Here is a 21327-nt window from a genome sequence, read left to right on the forward strand (position 1 = left end):
CAACAGGTGGAGGTAACCCAAGATGTCCCACAAAGAGCAGAGGTACAATAACAAGTGGCCACTTGGGTTCCAGGCCAGCGCAGCAGGTAAGGGCTCAGCGCTAATAAGGCAGAAACTCGAGCAATAGGGAGCTTCAGGAAAGGGAGAGTCTAGCCAGGACGGTCAGACAATTCAGCCTCAAAGAGTGCATGAAGCAATGGAAGGGGCCAACAAAAGGCTACTACTACAGCGCATTGAAGCAGGTATGCGGAGGAGAAAGGACCAGGAGCACAGCCAATGAGCACACCAGAACCCTCCGCAGCAGCCCATCTCTTCAATCATTTTCAGGTGAGTTCAGGAACGGATCTGTTGAATGGCGTAGACTTCAATGGATAAACATATTCACACAGGGACTGGTTAAGCCAGTCCACCAGTCACCATCCATGCAGCAGACAAAGATGCTGGGTCCATCCAATCAAAGTGAGCCAGGAAAACGCCCAAACACACTGGTATTCCCACTCAGGATATTTATTTGGACGTCTGAGAGACCATAAGTCAGTTTTCACTGGACAAACCAGAAACAAGGGTACCTTTGTGTGCTCACGATGAGCCCTTGTCAGGAAAGCTCTCATTTTGGCCTTGCCTGGTGATTCACTCAAAAAAGAAAGGCCATGAAAGAGAATGGATGGGGGGGCTGGACTTAGAAAATTACTTTGGTGGCTAAATGGCTTCATTATATGGTAATTTGGCCACTAATGCAATGAAAAGGACCACAACTGTAGTCTAGCCAAAGCATTAAAAAAAACAGGTCATGGATCCAAAAAAGCCAGTAAAATGTTTACGGTACTCACAAGGTTTCGGAAAAAGAACCCAAACAATGGAATTCTACCCTACCATAGGGGAGGAGTTTGGGGGTTCTTAAAATAAATACCTGGTAACAAGGGTCGCACAATGGGATACACAACTGAGGCCTGGAGCTCTACCATGATGTGCGGAACTGCGACAGCCTACGTATAAACATTAAACGATTGTTAGGAAGGTGACTGTGGATGTTTCCTAAAAATGTTGGCCACAGTGACTTCAGCAGAGGCCTTTTGATCCAGGTTCCTTGCCATACACCAAGGAACACTGTTTATGTACTGGGATTTCAGTGGGTCCATATCTAAATCGCTCAAGAGCCCGTCTTGACCTGAAATCCTCCAGGCGGTGAGATGAAGAGATCCTAAGAGAACCGAGGGGTAGAGGCAACCCACTGGGCCTGACAATGTATGTGTGTCCGCATGGGATTTATAAAGGGAGCACATAGCTGTGAAGCAACGCAGATCTGTATGCAGGTGGCAACAAGGGGACAGTAGAAGCACCAGGAAGTCCAAGCACATTATCAGAGTCTGCTAGACCCAGGAGGATAGCTCGGGGGGCAACGCGCTTGCCTTGGAAGCAAGGCGACACGGAGCAACACAGGTTCGATGCCCGGGTCCGCGCTTAGAAACCTCTGGGTATTAAGAGTGTTATAAATAACCTATCATATCATGCTAGACTGAACCAGTTGAGTTCAGGTCTACTGCAGCCCTGGGTGTGGAGGTTTTTCCATGTTGTTGATCATTTAGGAAGTACCGATTTAATTAAGAGCTCGGGGATCGTACCCACCACACTGTGCATATTTACCCTGGACCTCCTTTCAAATCTGAACATTCAATGACCTACACAATTCCACGTCCTAACTAATGTCATTAATTTATTACCAATATCAAAAAGAAGTGATTGGCACATTCAATGTGGGCACTGCTGACAATAAATCACTTGTTCTCATCAGCGGGCCAATCGCATTTGAGATGCATGGTGATGTTTGCAAAATAAATGGGGCTCATTTTGGGCTCATTAATAAGTTTATGTGGTATCTCGGTGGTAAGCCTGCTGAGATACCACTAGACTGTATTACTGTTACCGCCACTTGGTCCGGCGGTATTACTGCTGGATTATATGTGGCGGTGGCCGGTGTTAGTCCCCATTAATTGGAGTCCATTCGACTCCATGGGGGATTTTTGGCAGAATTACAGTGGCGGTAATAGACCGCCAGCAAGCGGCTGTGATAATTCCACCGACATTTAGCAGATAGCTGGCAATTTATCTCCGGCTCATAGCTGTAGGTGAATCCTGCTACTTTCCACCAAAGTTATAGTTGGGCAGTGCGGTAATGCTGAAGTATACAGTAATACTTCCGCATTTTACCCCGCGCCGCCCACCTTGCAATGAGCCCAAAGTTTTGTAACTCAGGTCATATTGGGCCAAAGTGAGAATTTCTCTGATGACTCGAGCAGGGCCACTGAAAACTGGCAAGATATTAAAACAGTTATATTAATAGTAATATATTAACTTGTTTTTGATATAGCCTTTTGTGCTGGAGTTTTGGGCATTGTATTGCATTGTTAATACCAAGTGTCAATATTACCTAGGTCAATGGCACTCATTGCCATGCTCCCTGAAGGGCTGTCTGGTTTCAAATCAAAGCAAGCTTTATTCGGATAGCAATATACCATAAAACTGTTGTGACATCATAGAAATACAGATACAAATTACATACTTACATATTACATCACAAAAATGCAACCAATATCAGACTGAAATTCAGTATCTCGCTTGTTACATTACTAAGTTCATCCGGATCTCTCTACTTTGCCAAGCACTAAAAATGCTACAAATATACAAATCATTTTAAGATAAATAGATGTTTTAAAAAGGACTGTAGTAGTGTTAGGATTAAAACGTCTATTTGTTACAAGTGGTACTAAAATGTCCTTCTTAGGTTATCATATATAGGACAAATATATAAAAAGTGATGGATAGTTTCCTTACAATTGTTAGACATGGCGCAGTTGTCAGTATAACTTGTATCCCTTTTTGCCATCCAACTTGCAAGTGGTAAAAGATTCAATCTACATTTTGTGAACAGTAAACGTTTTACTGGGTAATGTATTGCTCCAAAATACCTTTCACACCCCCAGTCCATTTTCAAAATAATATCTGTGGCCTACCAGACTCTCAGATCTCAGTATCGAGCGACTAACTCGCCAAGCTATCCCAATAGCTTAATAGCATCTCTCTTTCAGCATGCAGCATATGTGCAAATCGCTACAGCGTAGGATGGTGAAGACGATGGACACGAATATCTGTGTCCAGTCCCTGGATCTCCCCTCCACCCATAGGTTGCTCTCCAGTCTATGGCTGTGTAGATTCTGGCGCTTGGGGTCATTAGCTTTAGTCGGCTTGCAGTTCTGCCTAGTGGCGAGGGTCTGTATGTCGAGTTATATTTTGCCTTGTCCAGTGATTTCTCTGTGTCCTGTGACCAACGCTGCCTAGGTGAGCTCCTTGGGCTAGGTCCCCGTCCATGCAGATGGATAGTGGCAGTAACAGTCAGGGATAACTTTTGAGAACCCTGTCTGCTTAGAGCTGGCTACATTCCAGCCAGATGGACTGCATTGCAAGGACCAAACAACTCATGTTAAGACAATTTTTCTAAAGTCCATCTAAGGGCTTCCTAAAACCATACATCTCAGGCAGTACATAAGCTCCTCTTATTATAAGGCTGTACCACCTGAGAATGTGGTAGCATGGACAGAGCAGCCAGGCTTATCTTAGGAGGGAGGGAGGCCTGTAGCTTGCTCCAAAGAAATTGTAGCATGCATATGGGCCAAAGAAAAACACTGAAACAGTATGTATTGTAAAAATAAATTGTTTAATTAAATACAAGTAGGCCAAATTGAATCTTGGGTAAATAAGTAACATCACATTATATATAAACACAATTATAAAAAAGCAACTCAATACTTAATGTTGTAATAAATGATTACAGTTGCTTTTCAGGTCAGTGGAACACAGACAAAGGTAAGCAATACCTCTGTACACTATATTAGGATGGCACAAATCAGACCTAGGCCATAAAAATCCACAGTACATTTATTCTAAATGGCATGCAGCTATTCAGGGTAGGTAAAACCCAAGGCAGATTTATTCTAGAAAGGCTATAAAGCAAGTCAGGGGAAGCAACACCCAGTTGGTGAACCTATACACTTATTCTCTTGAAAGAAATAACCCAGTGAAGCCAACAGTATTACCTTTGAGAAGAGGAGGATCTAAATCACAGGTAAGTAAAGTAACCCTAGATACTTTTAGGAATGGCAGAACACATTCTGAGGTAAGTAAGAACTTTTGTAACTTCATATTTCAGAGGGACAGTTACCAATACAACTCATACATCAGTAAAAAATGTTCAACACTTGATACAGTTCAAGGCAAAGGCCTGACCTGGTAAGTCCTTTCCTAATCTTGAAGCATGAGTCTCCGCAGTGGCAGAACGGGGGGTGATCTAGAGGCCAGCTCCTGGCAGGGTAAATGTAGACACAGAATGCTGAACAGTCAGAGTGTCTAAGGAAGTCTCTACAAACAAATAAGTACTTTATTTCAGAGTTGCAGAAAGGGTCCATGAACTTCAGAAAAGACACTCTACAAATCAACCCCAAAGCTTCACAGGAATCACACAAGGCTTAAGGTAAGTAATACCCAAGCTCAAATAGTACTTCAGCAAAGAAGAGGAGTTTACAGCTGGACATTTTCAGGATCAGCAGCCGAAAACCTGGTTCTTGAATTCCTTGTCATCGTGACTGAAGATAGGGCACTGGAAGGGAATTTGCAGCAGGAATCAACGGGAAGACTTGAGGCAAGAGTTTCTTGGAGGCTGGTTGCGGCTATGTGGTTTTGATGCCCTTTTTCAGGAGCCAGGAGAAGATTGAATATCGCTGGTCGGATTCTCATCACTTATCAGGTCCAGCAATCTGGTGAGGGGACTTCAAGAATTCAAATTAAGTCTCTAGAGGTCCAGCAGGATGTTACAAAAGTTCCAGCGAGATTCAAAATTCAGAAGACTGTGCACTGCCAAATGGCTCGAGGTCCCAGGATATTTGGGTATTGTAGTCTAGCAAGGTCCCAACACGTCGTGGGATGGCGGCTCAAAATACAGGTGTTCTTGAGACTGGTAGATCTCACCTTCCTCAGGGTGGAAGTCATCGCATTCGGGGCCCCAAGTCGATTGGAAGGAAGGGTTATAGCAGGCTTCGGTTACACAGCAGTCTATCCGGCCGCTGGGAATTGCTACAGCCATTTTTTCTTCATCTTCCTCTTTGGTTTCAGCACCAGTGGCCGACTTGGCAGCAGCTTCCAGGTTCGGAGCATTTAACAGGAACTACAGCACAACCTCTGCAATGTCCCCCTGCATTTTACAGAAAGGGGTGGTCTAGTTGTCCAATCAGGATAGCCAGCCCACCACTGGGAGTTGGTTCTTTTCAGGAAAGGTGGAAGAGAAAGGGCTGCTGAGTATTGACTCCTCCCTCGCTTCCTGCCTTCTCAGACACTCTGGAGCCTGGGCAGGGAATACAAATGATTCCTGCCAAAGACAAAACTATGACTGAGGTCGCTCCCACCTAGAATGGCACGGGAAGACCTCAGAAGCGACAAGCAAATGAGGAATGGCGGAAAAATGGAGCCTGCCATTTTAGCAAAATGGTGGTCCTTCTGTGCATTACTGAGGCTGATTTAACATGCTGCGAGTAATAGAATAAAAAGTCACTAAGGGCAAACCACTGCCACCAGCCATTCAAGTAAACTTGCAATTGTAGCAAAACTGTTACAGGTAAGTAAGAAAGGGAATACATTGTCTCCCCCCAGCACTACACATACAGTGGGGTGTGCTGGATCGCTTCTACAAGATGTAAAGGGGATGGAAATCCTTCTTTACTACTTGGGAACAAGAGTTCACCCAAGTACATTAAAGACAAGTTAACAGGGCAACCCAGCCTAAGCCTAAAAAGGTATAGAAAACTAGAACTCCAACCGTACACTATGGAGAGACATAAAAAGGTCACCCATAAAAAGAATAAAACACTAGGTGACAGGGGGAAAAGATTCCCACTCACCTGGGGACAAGGAGAAATAATCCCCAAGTTTTTAGCAAAATGATCTGGGATTGACACAGGTCAGGAAGATATATCACCAGTATGAAAATCTTACCTAACAGCTCGATACAAAACATTGGGCTGATGCTATCACTGGCAAAACGGTGGAAATGGAAAAAAGAATTAGGTTGACGAAACGCCTGTTTGACTTCTAGTTTATTGTGATTGTAGTACTTATTTGGTGCAAACATCCAAGAGTTCATATATCGGTGCTTAGCACATTGTTCTTCTTATAGATATTATTACAGATATGCTTAATTTGTGAATTCTTCTTTATCAGTCCTTTCCGTTAAATGGGACTTGAACTTCAACTTGAGTGTCCTCTCTTAATGGGTTTTCTTATCCTACTTCAGGCCTTGGTTTGGCCCAAGATTTACTTATCTCTTAATTTGCCCTTTATATTTGTAGTGAGAGAGAGCGGGAGAGAAAGGGAGAGACATAGCGACAAAGAAAGAGAACCTTATTGTGTTTCATTAATCATTTGTGGTGGCAGATGCGAGGTGAGGAGCCTCACTCACTTTTGGAAAGTAGGGGCTAAGAGTGGGGAGCCAGGCCGGGGCTCTACACACAAGGTGACCAGATATTCAAAATCGAGACCAGAACAGGCCACCAGCAGGAAAGTGTGACGACACTTTGACAGTGGCTGCCAACACAAAATAGGAATACAATTAAGTAGGGTGGGGTGGCGGGGGGGGGGGGGGGGCGGTCATACATAGGGAATTTCATAACTTTGGCAGCAAAATGCTAATCAAGGTAATTTGAAAAATGATATGCCCCACCAGTGGTAGAAGTGTACTGAAAAAAGTAGTGGAACTGTGGTCTTAGGCAGGGGAGAGGGCAGGGGGAAGCAAGTGCATCATGTGAGAAGGTGTTGCTGCCGGGGCATTGCAATGATCTAAGTGACTAGTAACCAAGGCTCCTATTACAACTGTACACTTGCACAGGGACATGAATGGACAAATCCTCTATGAAGAATGGTGAACATGGTCATAAAAAGTAGAGGAATGCTAAACAGAAAAAAATAAAAGTAGTGGAACACCGCTCCCGACCGTTCCCACTCACTTCGATCACTGTGCCCAACTAAAAGTCATGCCTTTAAAGCATTGGTTCAAGTAATTGAATTTAAAATGTGCCATTGCACAATTCTTTAGCCCTGTTATTTAAGGTGATGAACAGGCAGAGTTGCCCAGAGCTGCAGTTCAAAGTGATTGTTCTTATCAGGGTTCCATGTGGTGGAGAGGTAGTTTCTGCAGAACCCCTACAACTCGTACTCTTAATCCCCCCTGCTCTCCTGGCACATTGATTGATTCCCATTTCATAGAGCAAACCCAGCCATTCCTGACAACAGTGCAGAAAGAGAAAAAACACACACATCTTGTAGGAGGCGCAGTGCTGCATACCTTTATGGTTAAAAGGAGAACGAGGGCTACAGTGACGGAGACAGCTCCTGCAGCAGGGTCTGCCCTGGTATTTGGAGACGTGAATTGTCATTGTGTGGGTTCTGGGCGGCTGTCACCATCACCCCGGTGGTGCGTAGCCTGCACAGGGGAATGGAGGGCGTGTGGATAGGCAGGCTCTGCTGGGAGGAGTGCTGGTGTTCAGGCAGACACTGCAAGGCTCTAGAGGACTTTGTTGTCAGACACTAACATGCTAACATTGGAAACTGGTTCTTTTCAAATTTTGCAACATTTGGTTCTAATGATCATTTAACGTATATATTGTTCCCATAAACACTTTCCACCTCCGTTACGAAGAAAACCACATTATCAAAACCTAGAATAACCATATCAATGAGACACCATTATACTCTTTCAAGATACTCCTGTGGTAAAGCTTATGGGAACAAATATAACCAGTGAGGGCTCTTGTCTGTTTTGCATAAAAACTACAAGCATTTTGGAAACATATGAATGACCACAGATCTTTATCATTCACAAATCTGTCTGTAATAAAATGATTGTAGGCTTGAACTGCAAAGTGCATACTGCATGCTGGGTTCCGTGCTCATTTCATTTTTCATCACACTCACCCTAACATTAATGTATGTGTAACCATGAAGCATATGTCCTCATTCGTGCATCCCCAGTAGATGAATGTGAGGGTAAAATGGCTGCAGTCGAGTTTATGGAGAAAATGTTCCCTCCCCCTTAGCACACACCTGTTGAATTATAGAAGAAGAGGGGCTGAAAGGGGAACCACGGTTTCAGGGCAAAGAGGGCAGTGTACATGCTCAGTGCCCAACACACAGGCATCTTCAGAGAATAATATATATTATTAAAGGGACCTTATGGTTAAGTTGCACTAATAAAAACCCATGAAATTCGCTAAAAAAACTTTGTTAAAGGGACCTTATGGTTAAGTTGCCCTAATAAAAACCTATGAAATTCTATGAAAAAACTTTGTTAAAGGGACGTTATGGTTACAAGTAAAACCAATAAAATCTCAGAAATTTGCCACTTATAGTAAACTAAGCAACCATAAATCCTGCCGCCACCATGCACTGTTAAGACTAACACCCAGGACATCAAAGATGACATCACTGATGACATCACATATTTAATTAATTAACAATGTCTCAAGGTCTTCCTCTTGCACACTGTACTGTTTATTTCAACAACTCGCTCCATTCAAAATTACTGAAGTTATCATTTTCCCTTGTCTCTGGGACTTTCTTTGCAGGTTGACAGCATTTGCAGTAAGAATTCAGGGACAGGTTCAAGCGTATGTCCCCCTCGACCAGATGGCCATGTGCAACACGCTGAGCTGGCTGATTGAGAACGGTCAGCAGAGGGACGGGTCCTTCAAGGAGACATCAAGCTACTTTCCTGTTAAATTACAGGTGAGCGGAGGGAAGAGAACCTGAGTTCCATGAGACAGCAGTGGCAGGCTTGTCTGGGAAGCCCAAAGACCTCATGTTTTGAATTTACACATATCTTCTAGGTCCTTTTGATCTTAGCGGCCCCATCACACTTAGTTAAATGACAAGAGAGAAGAGCCTTATTGTGGAAAAATTGCACTGCTACAAAAATTGCCCTAGTGCTGGTACAGATCACGATTCCCACTAGGGTAAACATTGCCCTCTTGCAAACATGGATTGAAAGAATACACTGTTCACATTATGGCAGTATCTTGTCTGGTGCTAACACAGTGCACAATTGTACTTGCACCAGTGCCAACATTCTTTAGTAAGGTCGAGTGTCTTTTCACTAACTGGAAACATGGATGGATCCATCGATTCTGCAGAATAATGTCCCCTTTCATTGTGATTCCACCTCTTACCCTTTGTTTTCCTAAAAACATTCCCTAAAACATCTTCTCTTTAAGATCCTGTACCTGTTAAGTTCTTGCTATGAGCACAGGTGAAAACAATGGTTGTGGTGCATTTTTTAGTGTGTCCCTTAACAGAGCAGTATCCCCTTTTCACCACTGTACTAGTAAGAATTTGAATTTGATGACTTCCAGCTATGCCCTGCCATGCCTCTCTCCCAACACCCGCTTGAATGGGCAGTGAGGGCAGCCCATGATTGAAAGGTGGGCGGTGGTGTGTGAGGGCATCGACCCTGCGGCTGTACTCATGCCTTTTCTGTGCTGATGGCCCCTGTGAGTAAAGTTAATGTGGCGGGTCCTCAGGGAGGTTGAGGCTCAGTTATTGAATTCCCTTTCAGCTTGGAGGTGATATTGGCTTCCTTTTATTTTTTCCAGATCCTGACTAAATCACTTCCTTAACATAGCTCCCACCCCGGAACAACGTTGGTGGGCAAAAGGGAGGGGGCATTACCGTACTGAGATAGGAGGCAGTACTGAGGATTGGCGTTGCCGATGGTACCATCATCCTGCAAATTGGGTTTTTATGTCATACCATAAACAAACATTCGGTGGGATAGCTCAGGAGCAACGTGCTCACCTGGGAAGCAAGATGACACGGTTTAACACAGGCTCGATCCCCAGGTCTGCGTTTAGAAACCTGTGGGTATTAAGCGCGTTATAAATAATCTATCATATCTCATATCCCAACGTTAAATCTTTAAACAATCAAGGAAAAGGGACATTAAAAAGAACACTAAGATGATATCAGTGGTCTAGGCAATTCTAGCCTCCATTATAAAGTGATATTAGGCTGTTAGGGAACTTGTGGTCCTTGCGCTGCACTACTTTGCCCGGAGAAGGATACAACATAGCATGGAATCTCTCAGCTGGTGCTCTTAGTCAAAGGGAGCCCCTGGGCCCACTTCCATGTTCATCAGAATAGTTGGAAAATTGGTTGCTCTGCCAGCAATCATTCAAAGTTTAAAATGAAATCATAGCATTTAGGTTTAAAGCCAAAACACCAAAACAGTTTGACCAAAACAAATTACTCAGAAAAACAGTACATGCAAAACCAGCATTGTTACACTCTATGTTGTCTCCTTTTCTGTCTTTATATGATTAACAATTTCATTTGTTAAACATTTGTATTATTTTATTATTGTCTATGTATCTTGTTTATTTGTTATTTGATTTATTTTTCTTTCTCTTCCTGTTGTGTTAGTCAAGTGTTTCTTTTTTTCCTTGGCAGATGAAATGCACATCATAGTTTATAATTATAATTGGTTATTTATACCCAGAGCTTTCTATGCACAGACCCGGGGATCGAACCTGTGATGACCCACGTCGTTTTGTTTCCAATGCAAGTGCATTGCCCCTGAGCTATCAATCCGAAACATAGTTGTGAAGGAATTAGGCGTGTTAGTCAGGAAGGAGCTTCCCTTTATAACCTGCATGTAATCAGCTGGTGCAGGGACTCCACAACTGACCCCTTAAACAACAATGGAAAGGAGAGCCCATGGCGTCCCCCTAACACAGTGGTTTTCAAACTGTGGGTCTTGCCCCCATGCAGGGACCAAAAGGTTGTCCAGGAAGGAAGCAAGGCTCTTCCAAAAGGGAGTACAGTGACGGCTTTTAATCGAACATATAAGCAGAAATGTCATTTAGGGGGCCCAGCAGCAATATTTCTACAACAGGGGTGGCTCAGCAACAACATTTATACGCAAAGGGGGGTGGTGGGGCACGTGGCATGAAATAGTTTGAATACCACTACTGTGAGGAACTTGAGGGAATCCTCCCATCTACTCACCTTGTATCTTCCTCTCAGGTGGCCAGGCAAAGGCCATCACGTTTACCCTGGGGGTGGATATGCGAGGGAGGATCACCTGGATGGAGGGACTTTGGGGAGTGGGGAGAGGACATGGTACCCCCTGTTCCCCATAAGAACGAATCCTCCCCTCCCCCTTCCTTCATGGGTCTTTGTCAGTCTATACCTCTTCCATACAGCCACCAGGACCTTAAAGTAAATCCCTTTAACACTGGGACGAGGAAGAGGCGACTAGGAGCAATGCACACTTCAAGTCAGTTTCACCTCTTTAGTACTGAGAGGAGGAAAATGCCTATAAAGGATCAGGCATGTCCCCAGCAAAGCAGGATCGGTGGAGAGGATGATGCGTTTGCCCTAGGGAGGAAGAAATGTGACATGACCCGAGCGGGCTGTGAGAGGTCCAAAGCCCCAACACTGGTTAGTGATACATGGTCCCAGCTGGAGCTGGGGAATACTAAAAACTCCTGATTAGGTTCTCCGGAAGCAAGCGCTGCTCACTGTGTCTCCCAGCGACTACCTGGGAGGAGAGAGTTGAACAGAGAACAGCGCAAGAACGCCCGACCAAGCAGAGCAGCTCCGGCAAGTACGAGAGAGAGGATACTCATACTGGGGTGCTCTGGGGCGAATGTAAGAAAGTTAATGTTTACGCAATGGGCGGAAGGCACATGACAGGAGAGTTTGGAACCCGAATGAAACCAAAGGAACTGTGAATAGATTGCTAAGCGATTTTGAAGAAATAATGATTCATGAAAAAGATACCAAGTACTGGGAAAAATGCAAAGACCAATATTGAAAACTGAACTAAAGAAAATATATGGAAATCATGTGGAATTTGTTGCACAACTGGAAAAGAAATAATGTACTATGTTGAAAGGAGTGAAGTTTGTTGCAAGCATTAAGAAACAAAGTGAAAGTTGTTATAAACAGTTATGAACTAAATTAAAAGCCATTATGAAATACAAGTTAATGAATTCAGAGGAGCAAGTTGAATGCAAGTTGTGACAAAGCCAAAAGACTGCCAAGATACAAATGGTGAAGTGCAAGTTGTGGCAGAGCCAAAAGACTGTCAACATATAAGTGATGATTGAGTCCCACAGTTGTCAAAAAGAAAACTCAGCAAATATTAAGTGCTGGCACTGGTGCTACGTGGAAAGCCAGTGTGAATCAAGAAGGATTAAGAGCATCACAAAGTGTCATGGGTTATCAGTTGCGTGACCTGTGCTGGGTGGACCGTGTGGTCCAACAACTGCACCTAGACTGATTAGCCCAACCTGGGAGAGAGCCAAGACAAAAGCTCTGTGATGTAAGTACTGAAGTGAAAGCAAGCATGTGTTTGATATGAGACAAAAGGAGTACCCGTTGGAACTGTGTAATATAGGTGAAACCCAAGAGCCTTGAAACATTTGGAACTGTGTTGATCTTGGGGAAGGGAACCCTGAGATATCTTGGAGCTGTACTCCTAAGTGGAATGGAGGTGGGAGGCCGGCACAGACAGGCTTACAGCCTTTCCTAGCGGCTTTCCCCGTTGGAATGAGATGGCTTTGCCTGCCAGCTGTGGGGAGGTCCTGGAAGCAGGCTTTATTTATTTATTTATTCACATTTGTTAAGCGCACATCAGACCGAAGGCATCGTGGCGCTAGTTACAATGTTGCTTATACTTGGTTACATACAATTCATGTCCGTGCGGTTACATTGGACGAGATATACTTTTTTTTACAGACATGCAAGATCAGCATAAAGACACGTGAGAATGGGGTTAGTTGAAAAGGGTAGTTTTGAGCTTTTTTCGGAAGAAGAAGAGAGAAGCATCAGCTCTGAGGTCCGTAGGTAGGGAATTCCAGAGCTTAGGTGCCAGGAAGGGGAAGCCTATGCCTCCTGCTTTGGTTCTGTTGATGCGAGGTATTGCTAGTTGGTTTGTGTATTGAGCTCTTCTTGGTCTTGTGGATTGATATTTACCTATCGTGTCAGATAGGTAAAAGGGAGCTGTGAGGTTGATGCATTTATGGGTGGTTGTGAGAATTTTGAAGGATATCCGGTCTTTGACTGGGAGCCAGTGAGCTGCCTTTCTGGCTTGTGTGATGTGTTCTCTTTTTGGTATGCTAAGGGCTGCTCTGAGGGCGTTGTTTTGGGTTGTTTGGAGCCTAGATAGGTTTTTTTGGGAGGTGCCTGCTAGGAGCGCATTTCAATAGTCTAGTTTAGCTCCTATAGTTGCTCGGGCGATGGAGAGGCAGCCCTCATTGGTTAGGAAAGGTTTTATTGCATTAATGAGTTTAGTACTCAGTGCTGCGGCCGAGACTATGGCGCTGACTTGTTTGTCCATGGATAGTGTTGCGTCTATGTGAACCCCCAGTGTTTTGACTGAGGATAGGACTGGGATGATACAATTATCTATATTGAAGTTGGTGTACAGTGGGTTGAGGTTGGAGAGGGTAGATTTCTGTCCTAGAATGAGGATTTCAGTCTTGTCCCCGTTCAAGCAGCGGCCGTTAGTAGCCATCCATGCTTGTATGGTAGAGTAGATTTGCTGAAGGGTAGAGGCGTCTTGGTGATAATTCCCTGTCAGGGGGAGGAGAACCTGCGTGTCGTCGGCGTAGTTTGTGTAGGTGATTCCCAGCGAATCTAGTTTATCAAATAGTGGCTTCGTGAAAAGATTGTAGAGCGTGGGGGAGGTACAGGAACCTTGTGGCACACCACAGTGGATGATGGAGGGTGCTGCATGTGCTATGTTGGAGAACACTTTCATCGCTCTTCCCTCTAAGAATGATGTTACCCAGGATGCTGCGTCCTTAGAGAAGTGTGCGGCGTGTGTCAGGTGACTGGTAAGGGTAGTGTGGTCTACCAGGTCAAATGCAGCTGAAAGGTCAAGGAGAAGGAGGAGGGTGGGCTTGCCTTTGTCTAGGATGTTGGTAATTTCGTTTTTTAAGTCTAAAAGGGCGGTTTCAGTTCCGTGTCCCTTGTGGAACCCAGATTGTCGTTTACCTAGGATTGCGTTCGATTCAAGGTAAAATTGAATCTGTTTGTGGGCGGCCTTGTCGAGTAGTTTCAGGAGGAACGGGACTGTGGTTATGGGTCGGTAGTTATTGGGGTTAGCAGGGTCTAGCGTGGGTTTTTTTAGGAGAGGGCGTACCCAGGCCTCTTTGAGGCTGTCCGGGACTATGCCCGTTTTGAAGGATGCATTGATGAAGGCTGTGAGAAGAGGGGCGAGTGGTTCTGCGCAGTCTTTGATGACTTTAGGGGGGCATATATCACCCTTACATTGTGAGGGTTTGAGACGTCTGAGAATGTCAGTGACCTCAGTTTCGGAGATTTCGGTAAATGCAAATTTGGGCACTTTTCTTGTTTTTACATTAGGTTTTATCTGTGCATTTGCACTTTGCTTTGGTAAGGTGTTAAAGTGGTGGGATATTTTGTTTTGGAGGAGGGTTATTTTTGTAAGCATGGCTGATTGAATGCCTTCACACCAAGCCTCGTCTTTGACGATCTCATCAGGGCATGTAGGTAGTACGGTTAGCTCTTTGAATATGTTGAAAAGTTCTTTAGAGTGGGAGTTGGCATTAGAGATACGGTGGTTGTAGGCTTCAGATTTGGCAAGGAAGATTGCGTCTTTGAATTTTTTTGCTATAGATTTAAAGTTAGCTTTCGTAGTGTCGCATGGGTTATGCTGCCAGTTTTTTAGGGCTAAGCGTTTGTCTTTGCGCAGTGTCTGGAGTTCCTCTGTGAACCATGAATTGGAGTGGAAGGATTTTTTTTCTTTTTTGTTTTCCAATGGGGCAACAGAGTTGACAGCCATAGTGATGGTGTCTTTGAATATTTCTGCGAGGGTGTTGGGGTCGGCGGAGAACGGACGCGCTAGGCAAGGTAGATTGAGAAGTGCGCTGATGTTGTCTGCAGTGAGTTTTTTGGCGCTTCTGGCTAAGGTCGCTGGTGCTTTAGTAGGCACTTTGGCGCTTAGTACGACAGGGATGTCAAATAGGAGAAGGTTGTGGTCTGTCCATGGGAGGCTCGTATTGGATGTGATGGTTGTGTTACAGTTGTGGTCTATAATCCAGTCTAGGATGCAACCTTTAGCATGAGTAGGTGAGGTGCTCTTTTGGGAGAAGCCTAGGTCTTGGAGGTCTTTGGCTAGAAAGATAGCAATTTTGTCCTTAGGGTCGTTGAATCCTAAGTTAAGGTCCCCCAAGAGTAGTGATTTTGTGGATTTTTTAAGGTTGTTTCCTAGGAGGGGATTGACTTGACCTATGAAATTAGAGGTTGGGCCCGGAGGACGGTAAATGGTATGAATATTTATTCTGCTATTTGGAGAGAGTGTTAATTTGACTGATAGGATGTCAATGTTATCTTCCTCTTGGTGGGGTACGGTTCTGATGGAGAGTGTTTCTTTATGAATAATGGCTACCCCCCCTCCTGTTCTAGCTATCCTGTCTTGCCTAAGGATGGCATATCCTTGTGGTAGGGCTAGTGAAATGGCTGGGCCGGAAGCTTCGTTGAGCCAAGTCTCTGTGATCGCGAGTAAGTCTAGATTTTGGGTAGTTATTAGGTCATTTACTTCTAATGCGTGGGCATTGAGTGATCGTACATTGATTAAGGCGCATTTGTATATCAATGGGCATGGGCAAGAGATTTTTGTGGGTATGGAATGGGTGTCTGTTTTAGGTATGGTAGTACAATGAGAGTTGGAGTTACTGTTCTGTGTCGTAGGTGTGTGTTTGGGTTTGTGGCATATGTAAGTGTTATCACGGGTGTGGAGAGTGTGCACTTTAGGGGTGCGTGAGCTAAGTCTGCAGTTTCTGTGTGGTAAGTGAGTTGGGGTGGCATGGTGGTGGATGGGGATAGTGCGGACTCTAAGTCTATCTCGTCTGAGGCTGAGGTTGGGTATCATTAGTGCTGTGTTATTTGGAGTGTGTGAGGGCTTGGGCGGGAGGTCCATCGTGTGAGTTGGATGACGCAGGCTGGTTTGATAGTGGGGGATGTGCTTTAATGTAGAGGGGTGCAGTGTGGTCATAAATGTGAGTAGCGTGCTAATTAAGCCGGTGAGGACGGACAGCGAATACATAGCAAAGTGGCAATGGCAATCTGCCTCGATTCCACTATCAGAGAATGGCGCAGAAATGCAGTGTTGGGCAGTAAACAATAGCAGTGCAGCTTCTTCTGACCATAGGGCACAACACAGCCTAAATGAGGTGTACTAGTGACCAAAGGGCACAACACAGACTAAATGAGGTGTACTAGTGACCAAAGGGCACAACACAGACTAAATGTGGTCTACTAGTGACCATAGGGCACAACACAGTCTAAATGTGGTCTACTAGTGACCATAGGGCACAACACAGACTAAATGTGGTCTACTAGGGACCATAAGGCACAACACGGTATGAATGTGGTCTACTAGTGACCATATGGTACAACACAGTCTAAATGTGGTCTACTAGTGACCATAGAGCACAACACAGTCTAAATGTGGTCTACTACTGACCATAGGGCACAACACAGTCTAAATGCGGTCTACTGGGGACCATAAGGCACAACACGGTATGAATGTGTTCTACTAGTGACCATATGGCACAACACAGTCTAAATGTGGTCTACTAGGGACCATAGGGCACAACACAGCCTAATGTGGTCTACTAGGGACCATAAGGCATAACACGGTATGAATGTGGTCTACTAGTGACCATAAGGCACAACACGGTATGAATGTGGTCTACTAGTGACCATATGGCACAACACAGACAATGAGGTCAGTTGGCATTCATGACCCGAACAGGTATTAGGCTCTATGGATGGACAAGCCTTTGCCATGCTAGTAAGCGGGCAGGTGCAGAGTGCGGCAGCAAAAAGGAAAGGGTGTAGAAAAATTGAGTGATATATTGTACATTTTGGCAACCAAGGCGAGGTAAAATCAAAGTCGTCGTGGGACGCTATGGCACTTAAAACAGAGTGATTGTCAAGCAAGACAGTGTTATACTAACTGAAAGACCCTCCATCTAATACACTGGCACAATGGGCATGAAGTGTTTGGTTATTGCAGCTGATGGTTTACTCACATGGCCTGGTGGTTATATAGATGCTTGATAGCACTAGCTCAACAGTGACGTCTCCTTGGCCGATAGGATATAACAGGGCCCAAGATAGTTCTGCAGATGGGGTGGTGGGTGTTCAGGACCCTATACTTGCCGAATCTATGGGGCAGCATCTCTGGCCCAGGCCCACAGTGCTCCGAACAGGCGCAGGAACAAGCCTTTGTATGGCCTTCGGACTGGCCGGCGATTCCGCCTGCCGGCGGTTCTTCCTATTGAAATCGAGGTTCAGCCTCGATTTCGTGCCGCGAAGCGCCCGGCATGGGCAAGTCAGGCACCTTGTGTGGACAGGGTCAGGCAGGCCGTGCTCCGATAGCACGCTCCGTGCATGGGTCCTCAGCTGGATCCTCTGCTGGGCTGGGGGCGCTCCTGCCCTCACCCCTCTAGGTGGATAGTAGAAGTGGGGGACCTGGGGCGCAGGAACAGGCCTTTGTATGGCCTTCGGACTGGCCGGCGATTCCGCCTGCCGGCGGTTCTTCCTATTGAAATCGAGGTTCAGCCTCGATTTCGTGCCGCGCAGCGCCCGGCATGGGCAAGTCAGGCACCTTGTGTGGACAGGGTCAGGCAGGCCCTGCTCCGATAGCACGCTCCGTGCATGGGTCCTCAGCTGGATCCTCTGCTGGGCTGGGAGGAAGGGGGGGCTCCTGCCCTCACCCCTCTAGGTGGATAGTAGAAGTGGGGGACCTGGGGCGCAGGAACAGGCCTTTGTATGGCCTTCGGACTGGACGGCGATTCCGCCTGCCGGCGGTTCTTCCTATTGAAATCGAGGTTCAGCCTCGATTTCGTGCCGCGAAGCGCCCAGCATGGGCAAGTCAGGCACCTTGTGTGGACAGGGTCAGGCAGGCCCTTCTCCGATAGCACGCTCCGTGCATGGGTCCTCAGCTGGATCCTCTTCTGGGCTGGGGGCCTGGGGGGGGCTCCTGCCCTCACCCCTCTAGGTGGATAGTAGAAGTGGGGGACCTGGGGCGCAGGAACAGGCCTTTGTATGGCCTTCGGACTGGCCGGCGATTCCGCCTGCCGGCGGTTCTTCCTATTGAAATCAAGGATCAGCCTCGATTTCGTGCCGCGAAGCGCCCGGCATGGGCAAGTCAGGCACCTTGTGTGGACAGGGTCAGGCAGGCCCTGCTCCGATAGCACGCTCCGTGCATGGGTCCTCAGCTGGATCCTCTGCTGGGCTGGGGGGCTGTGGGGGCTCCTGCCCTCACCCCTCTAGGTGGATAGTAGAAGTGGGGGACCTGGGGCGCAGGAACAGGCCTTTGTATGGCCTTCGGACTGGCTGGCGATTCCGCCTGCCGGCGGTTCTTCCTATTGAAATCGAGGTTCAGCCTCGATTTCGTGCCGCGAAGCGCCCAGCATGGGCAAGTCAGGCACCTTGTGTGGACAGGGTCAGGCAGGCCCTTCTCCGATAGCACGCTCCGTGCATGGGTCCTCAGCTGGATCCTCTTCTGGGCTGGGGGCCTGGGGGGGGCTCCTGCCCTCACCCCTCTAGGTGGATAGTAGAAGTGGGGGACCTGGGGCGCAGGAACAGGCCTTTGTATGGCCTTCGGACTGGCCGGCGATTCCGCCTGCCGGCGGTTCTTCCTATTGAAATCAAGGATCAGCCTCGATTTCGTGCCGCGAAGCGCCCGGCATGGGCAAGTCAGGCACCTTGTGTGGACAGGGTCAGGCAGGCCCTGCTCCGATAGCACGCTCCGTGCATGGGTCCTCAGCTGGATCCTCTGCTAGGCTGGGGGGCTGGGGGAGCTCCTGCCCTCACCCCTCTAGGTGGATAGTAGAAGTGGGGGACCTGGGGCGCAGGAACAGGCCTTTGTATGGCCTTCGGACTGGCCGGCGATTCCGCCTGCCGGCGGTTCTTCCTATTGAAATCGAGGTTCAGCCTCGATTTCGTGCCGCGAAGCGCCCGGCATGGGCAAGCCAGGCACCTTGAGTGGACAGGGTCAGGCAGGCCGTGCTCCGATAGCACGCTCCGTGCATGGGTCCTCAGCTGGATCCTCTGCTGGGCTGGGGGGCTGGGAGGCTCCTGCCCTCACCCCTCTAGGTGGATAGTAGAAGTGGGGGACCTGGGGCGCAGGAACAGGCCTTTGTATGGCCTTCGGACTGGCCGGCGATTCCGCCTGCCGGCGGTTCTTCCTATTGAAATCGAGGTTCAGCCTCGATTTCGTGCCGCGAAGCGCCCGGCATGGGCAAGTCAGGCACCTTGTGTGGACAGGGTCAGGCAGGCCCTGCTCCGATAGCACGCTCCGTGCATGGGTCCTCAGCTGGATCCTCTGCTGGGCTGGGGGGATGGGGGGGCTCCTGCCCTCACCCCTCTAGGTGGATAGTTGAAGTGGGGGATCTGGGGCTCAGGAACAGGCCTTTGTATGGCCTTCGGACTGGCCGGCGATTCCGCCTGCCGGCGGTTCTTCCTATTGAAATCGAGGTTCAGCCTCGATTTCGTGCCGCGAAGCGCCCGGCATGGGCAAGTCAGGCACCTTGTGTGGACAGGCTTATCCAGGCCATCGGAGCACAAGGTTGGAGGCACTCCTCCCAGCTGGAAACAGGTGCTGGATGGTGAGAAATGGTGGCAGCCATCTTAAAAAGGCATCAGGCTACGGTCAGAATAATGTTGGTAGCTGGTGCCACAGAGTGCAGCCTCCTCGACTCCAAGGTGGAATGGAGGAGGGAGGCAGGCACAGGTACAGACAGACTTACAGCCTTCCACAGCGGCCTTCCTCAGCAGAAGGACACTGGGAAGTTAGGCCTTCATCCATCCTGACATACGAAATAAAATCATTTCATTAAGAAAGTTAATCTGTTGTCTGTTTCCTTGCTTCATGATGCCTTCACTACCCTACCAGTCAATGAGTCAATGGAAAATCGGTACTGTACAAAAATATATTTTAGATGTAATGTTTTTTTTAGCTCAAATCGTTTAAAGTCAAAAGGACAGATTTTTTTAAAAATCTTTTTCCAATAGTTTTTAGTCCATGTACATTTGTTTTTATTTTTAGGTCTGAAGTTTGATTGTAATCTATTAATTGTTCCTTTTGTTTCTTGTAAACATGTATATAGTGCACTATATGATTACACGTGTTTCGACATTCTATGTCTTTTTCAAATCAGGGCTAGTCACACAATACATAACAAAAATTAACATTTTTTTAAAAATTCAAAAATGCACCCAATCAAAAATTAAACAACATTGATGAATGGCCATTTTGAGGGAGGGGGTAGGGTGGGATTGTTAGGAATGAGAAAAACGTTTTTCAAAATGAAGAAACAGAAATATTTGACAAAACACAATGAGAAAGAAAATTTTTGTTAGAAATTGATTGATAAAAGATCGCTTCATAATTGTTTTATATGTTCATCATTGAGTGTATCGCTCACTCTTATTTCTTACCTAATCTGTTTCTTTCAAAATTCATAAGTTGAATGCTTAATTTCAATGGTCATGGGTTAAATCCCTAAAATATAAACATCATAAGGCTCATTAGTGAGTTTATCTACCCCGCGATATGTCAAATCACTACAAATACTATATGGGGCTATCCCTTCCGTTATTTTCTCGGTGGAGAACGTGAATATCAGTGCCATTATCCGTGTTAAGCTGTGTTGATCATCGCAATGCCTCTTGGCATCTCTCACTATTATAACTAGATCCAAAAAGTATTACCACGTGATCCCCACGTGTAGTTGGACCGTATAAACAAGACCCCCATGTCAGAGCTCCCTCAGCACGCTTACCTTCTCCCTGCGAGCGTATTCCGTTTCTAAGAGTCCCCGTGCATTCTGCATCTAGGTACTGTTATTGTTGTCGGATTTGTAACGGTACCGCTTAGTCCTACTACTGTGTTTATTACTTTCGTCCTAATTCTTGCACAATACGATCAAAAAGTCAATTGTTGTTTTGGCGCAAGTTAAAATATTTCTTTTATATATGTCAGTTATAATTTACTAATCCAAGACGGAGTTTTAACCGAAAAAATTGTTGCTCGATAATTTACCAATAAATTACATTTCTTGATAGTCCCTGGTCAAGCACTGATTTAGATTTATCATTAAGGTCAATTTGTCTCTAAGGTAAAAAATACATAACTAAGCTTCAGTCGAAGAACTGTTCCGATCGGATCCCTGACAGTCCCTTTTCTATTTT

The 21327-nt window shown here is 46.2% G+C and overlaps 1 protein-coding gene across 2 annotated transcripts in view; it reads left to right on the plus strand.

Annotated features, from left to right (window-relative positions):
- Positions 1–21327, plus strand: part of C5 (complement C5) — a 478994-nt gene that overhangs the window by 305072 nt on the left and 152595 nt on the right. For both annotated transcript variants that reach the window (XM_069609527.1, XM_069609526.1), the window contains exon 26: positions 8664–8823. In XM_069609527.1, the coding sequence (XP_069465628.1) occupies positions 8664–8823 (160 nt within the window). The remainder of the gene's footprint in view (positions 1–8663; positions 8824–21327) is intronic.

This window comes from Ambystoma mexicanum, chromosome 8 (genome assembly GCF_040938575.1).
Source record: "Ambystoma mexicanum isolate Mex_15411 chromosome 8, UKY_AmexF1_1, whole genome shotgun sequence".
Classification (NCBI taxonomy): Eukaryota; Metazoa; Chordata; class Amphibia; order Caudata; family Ambystomatidae; genus Ambystoma; species Ambystoma mexicanum.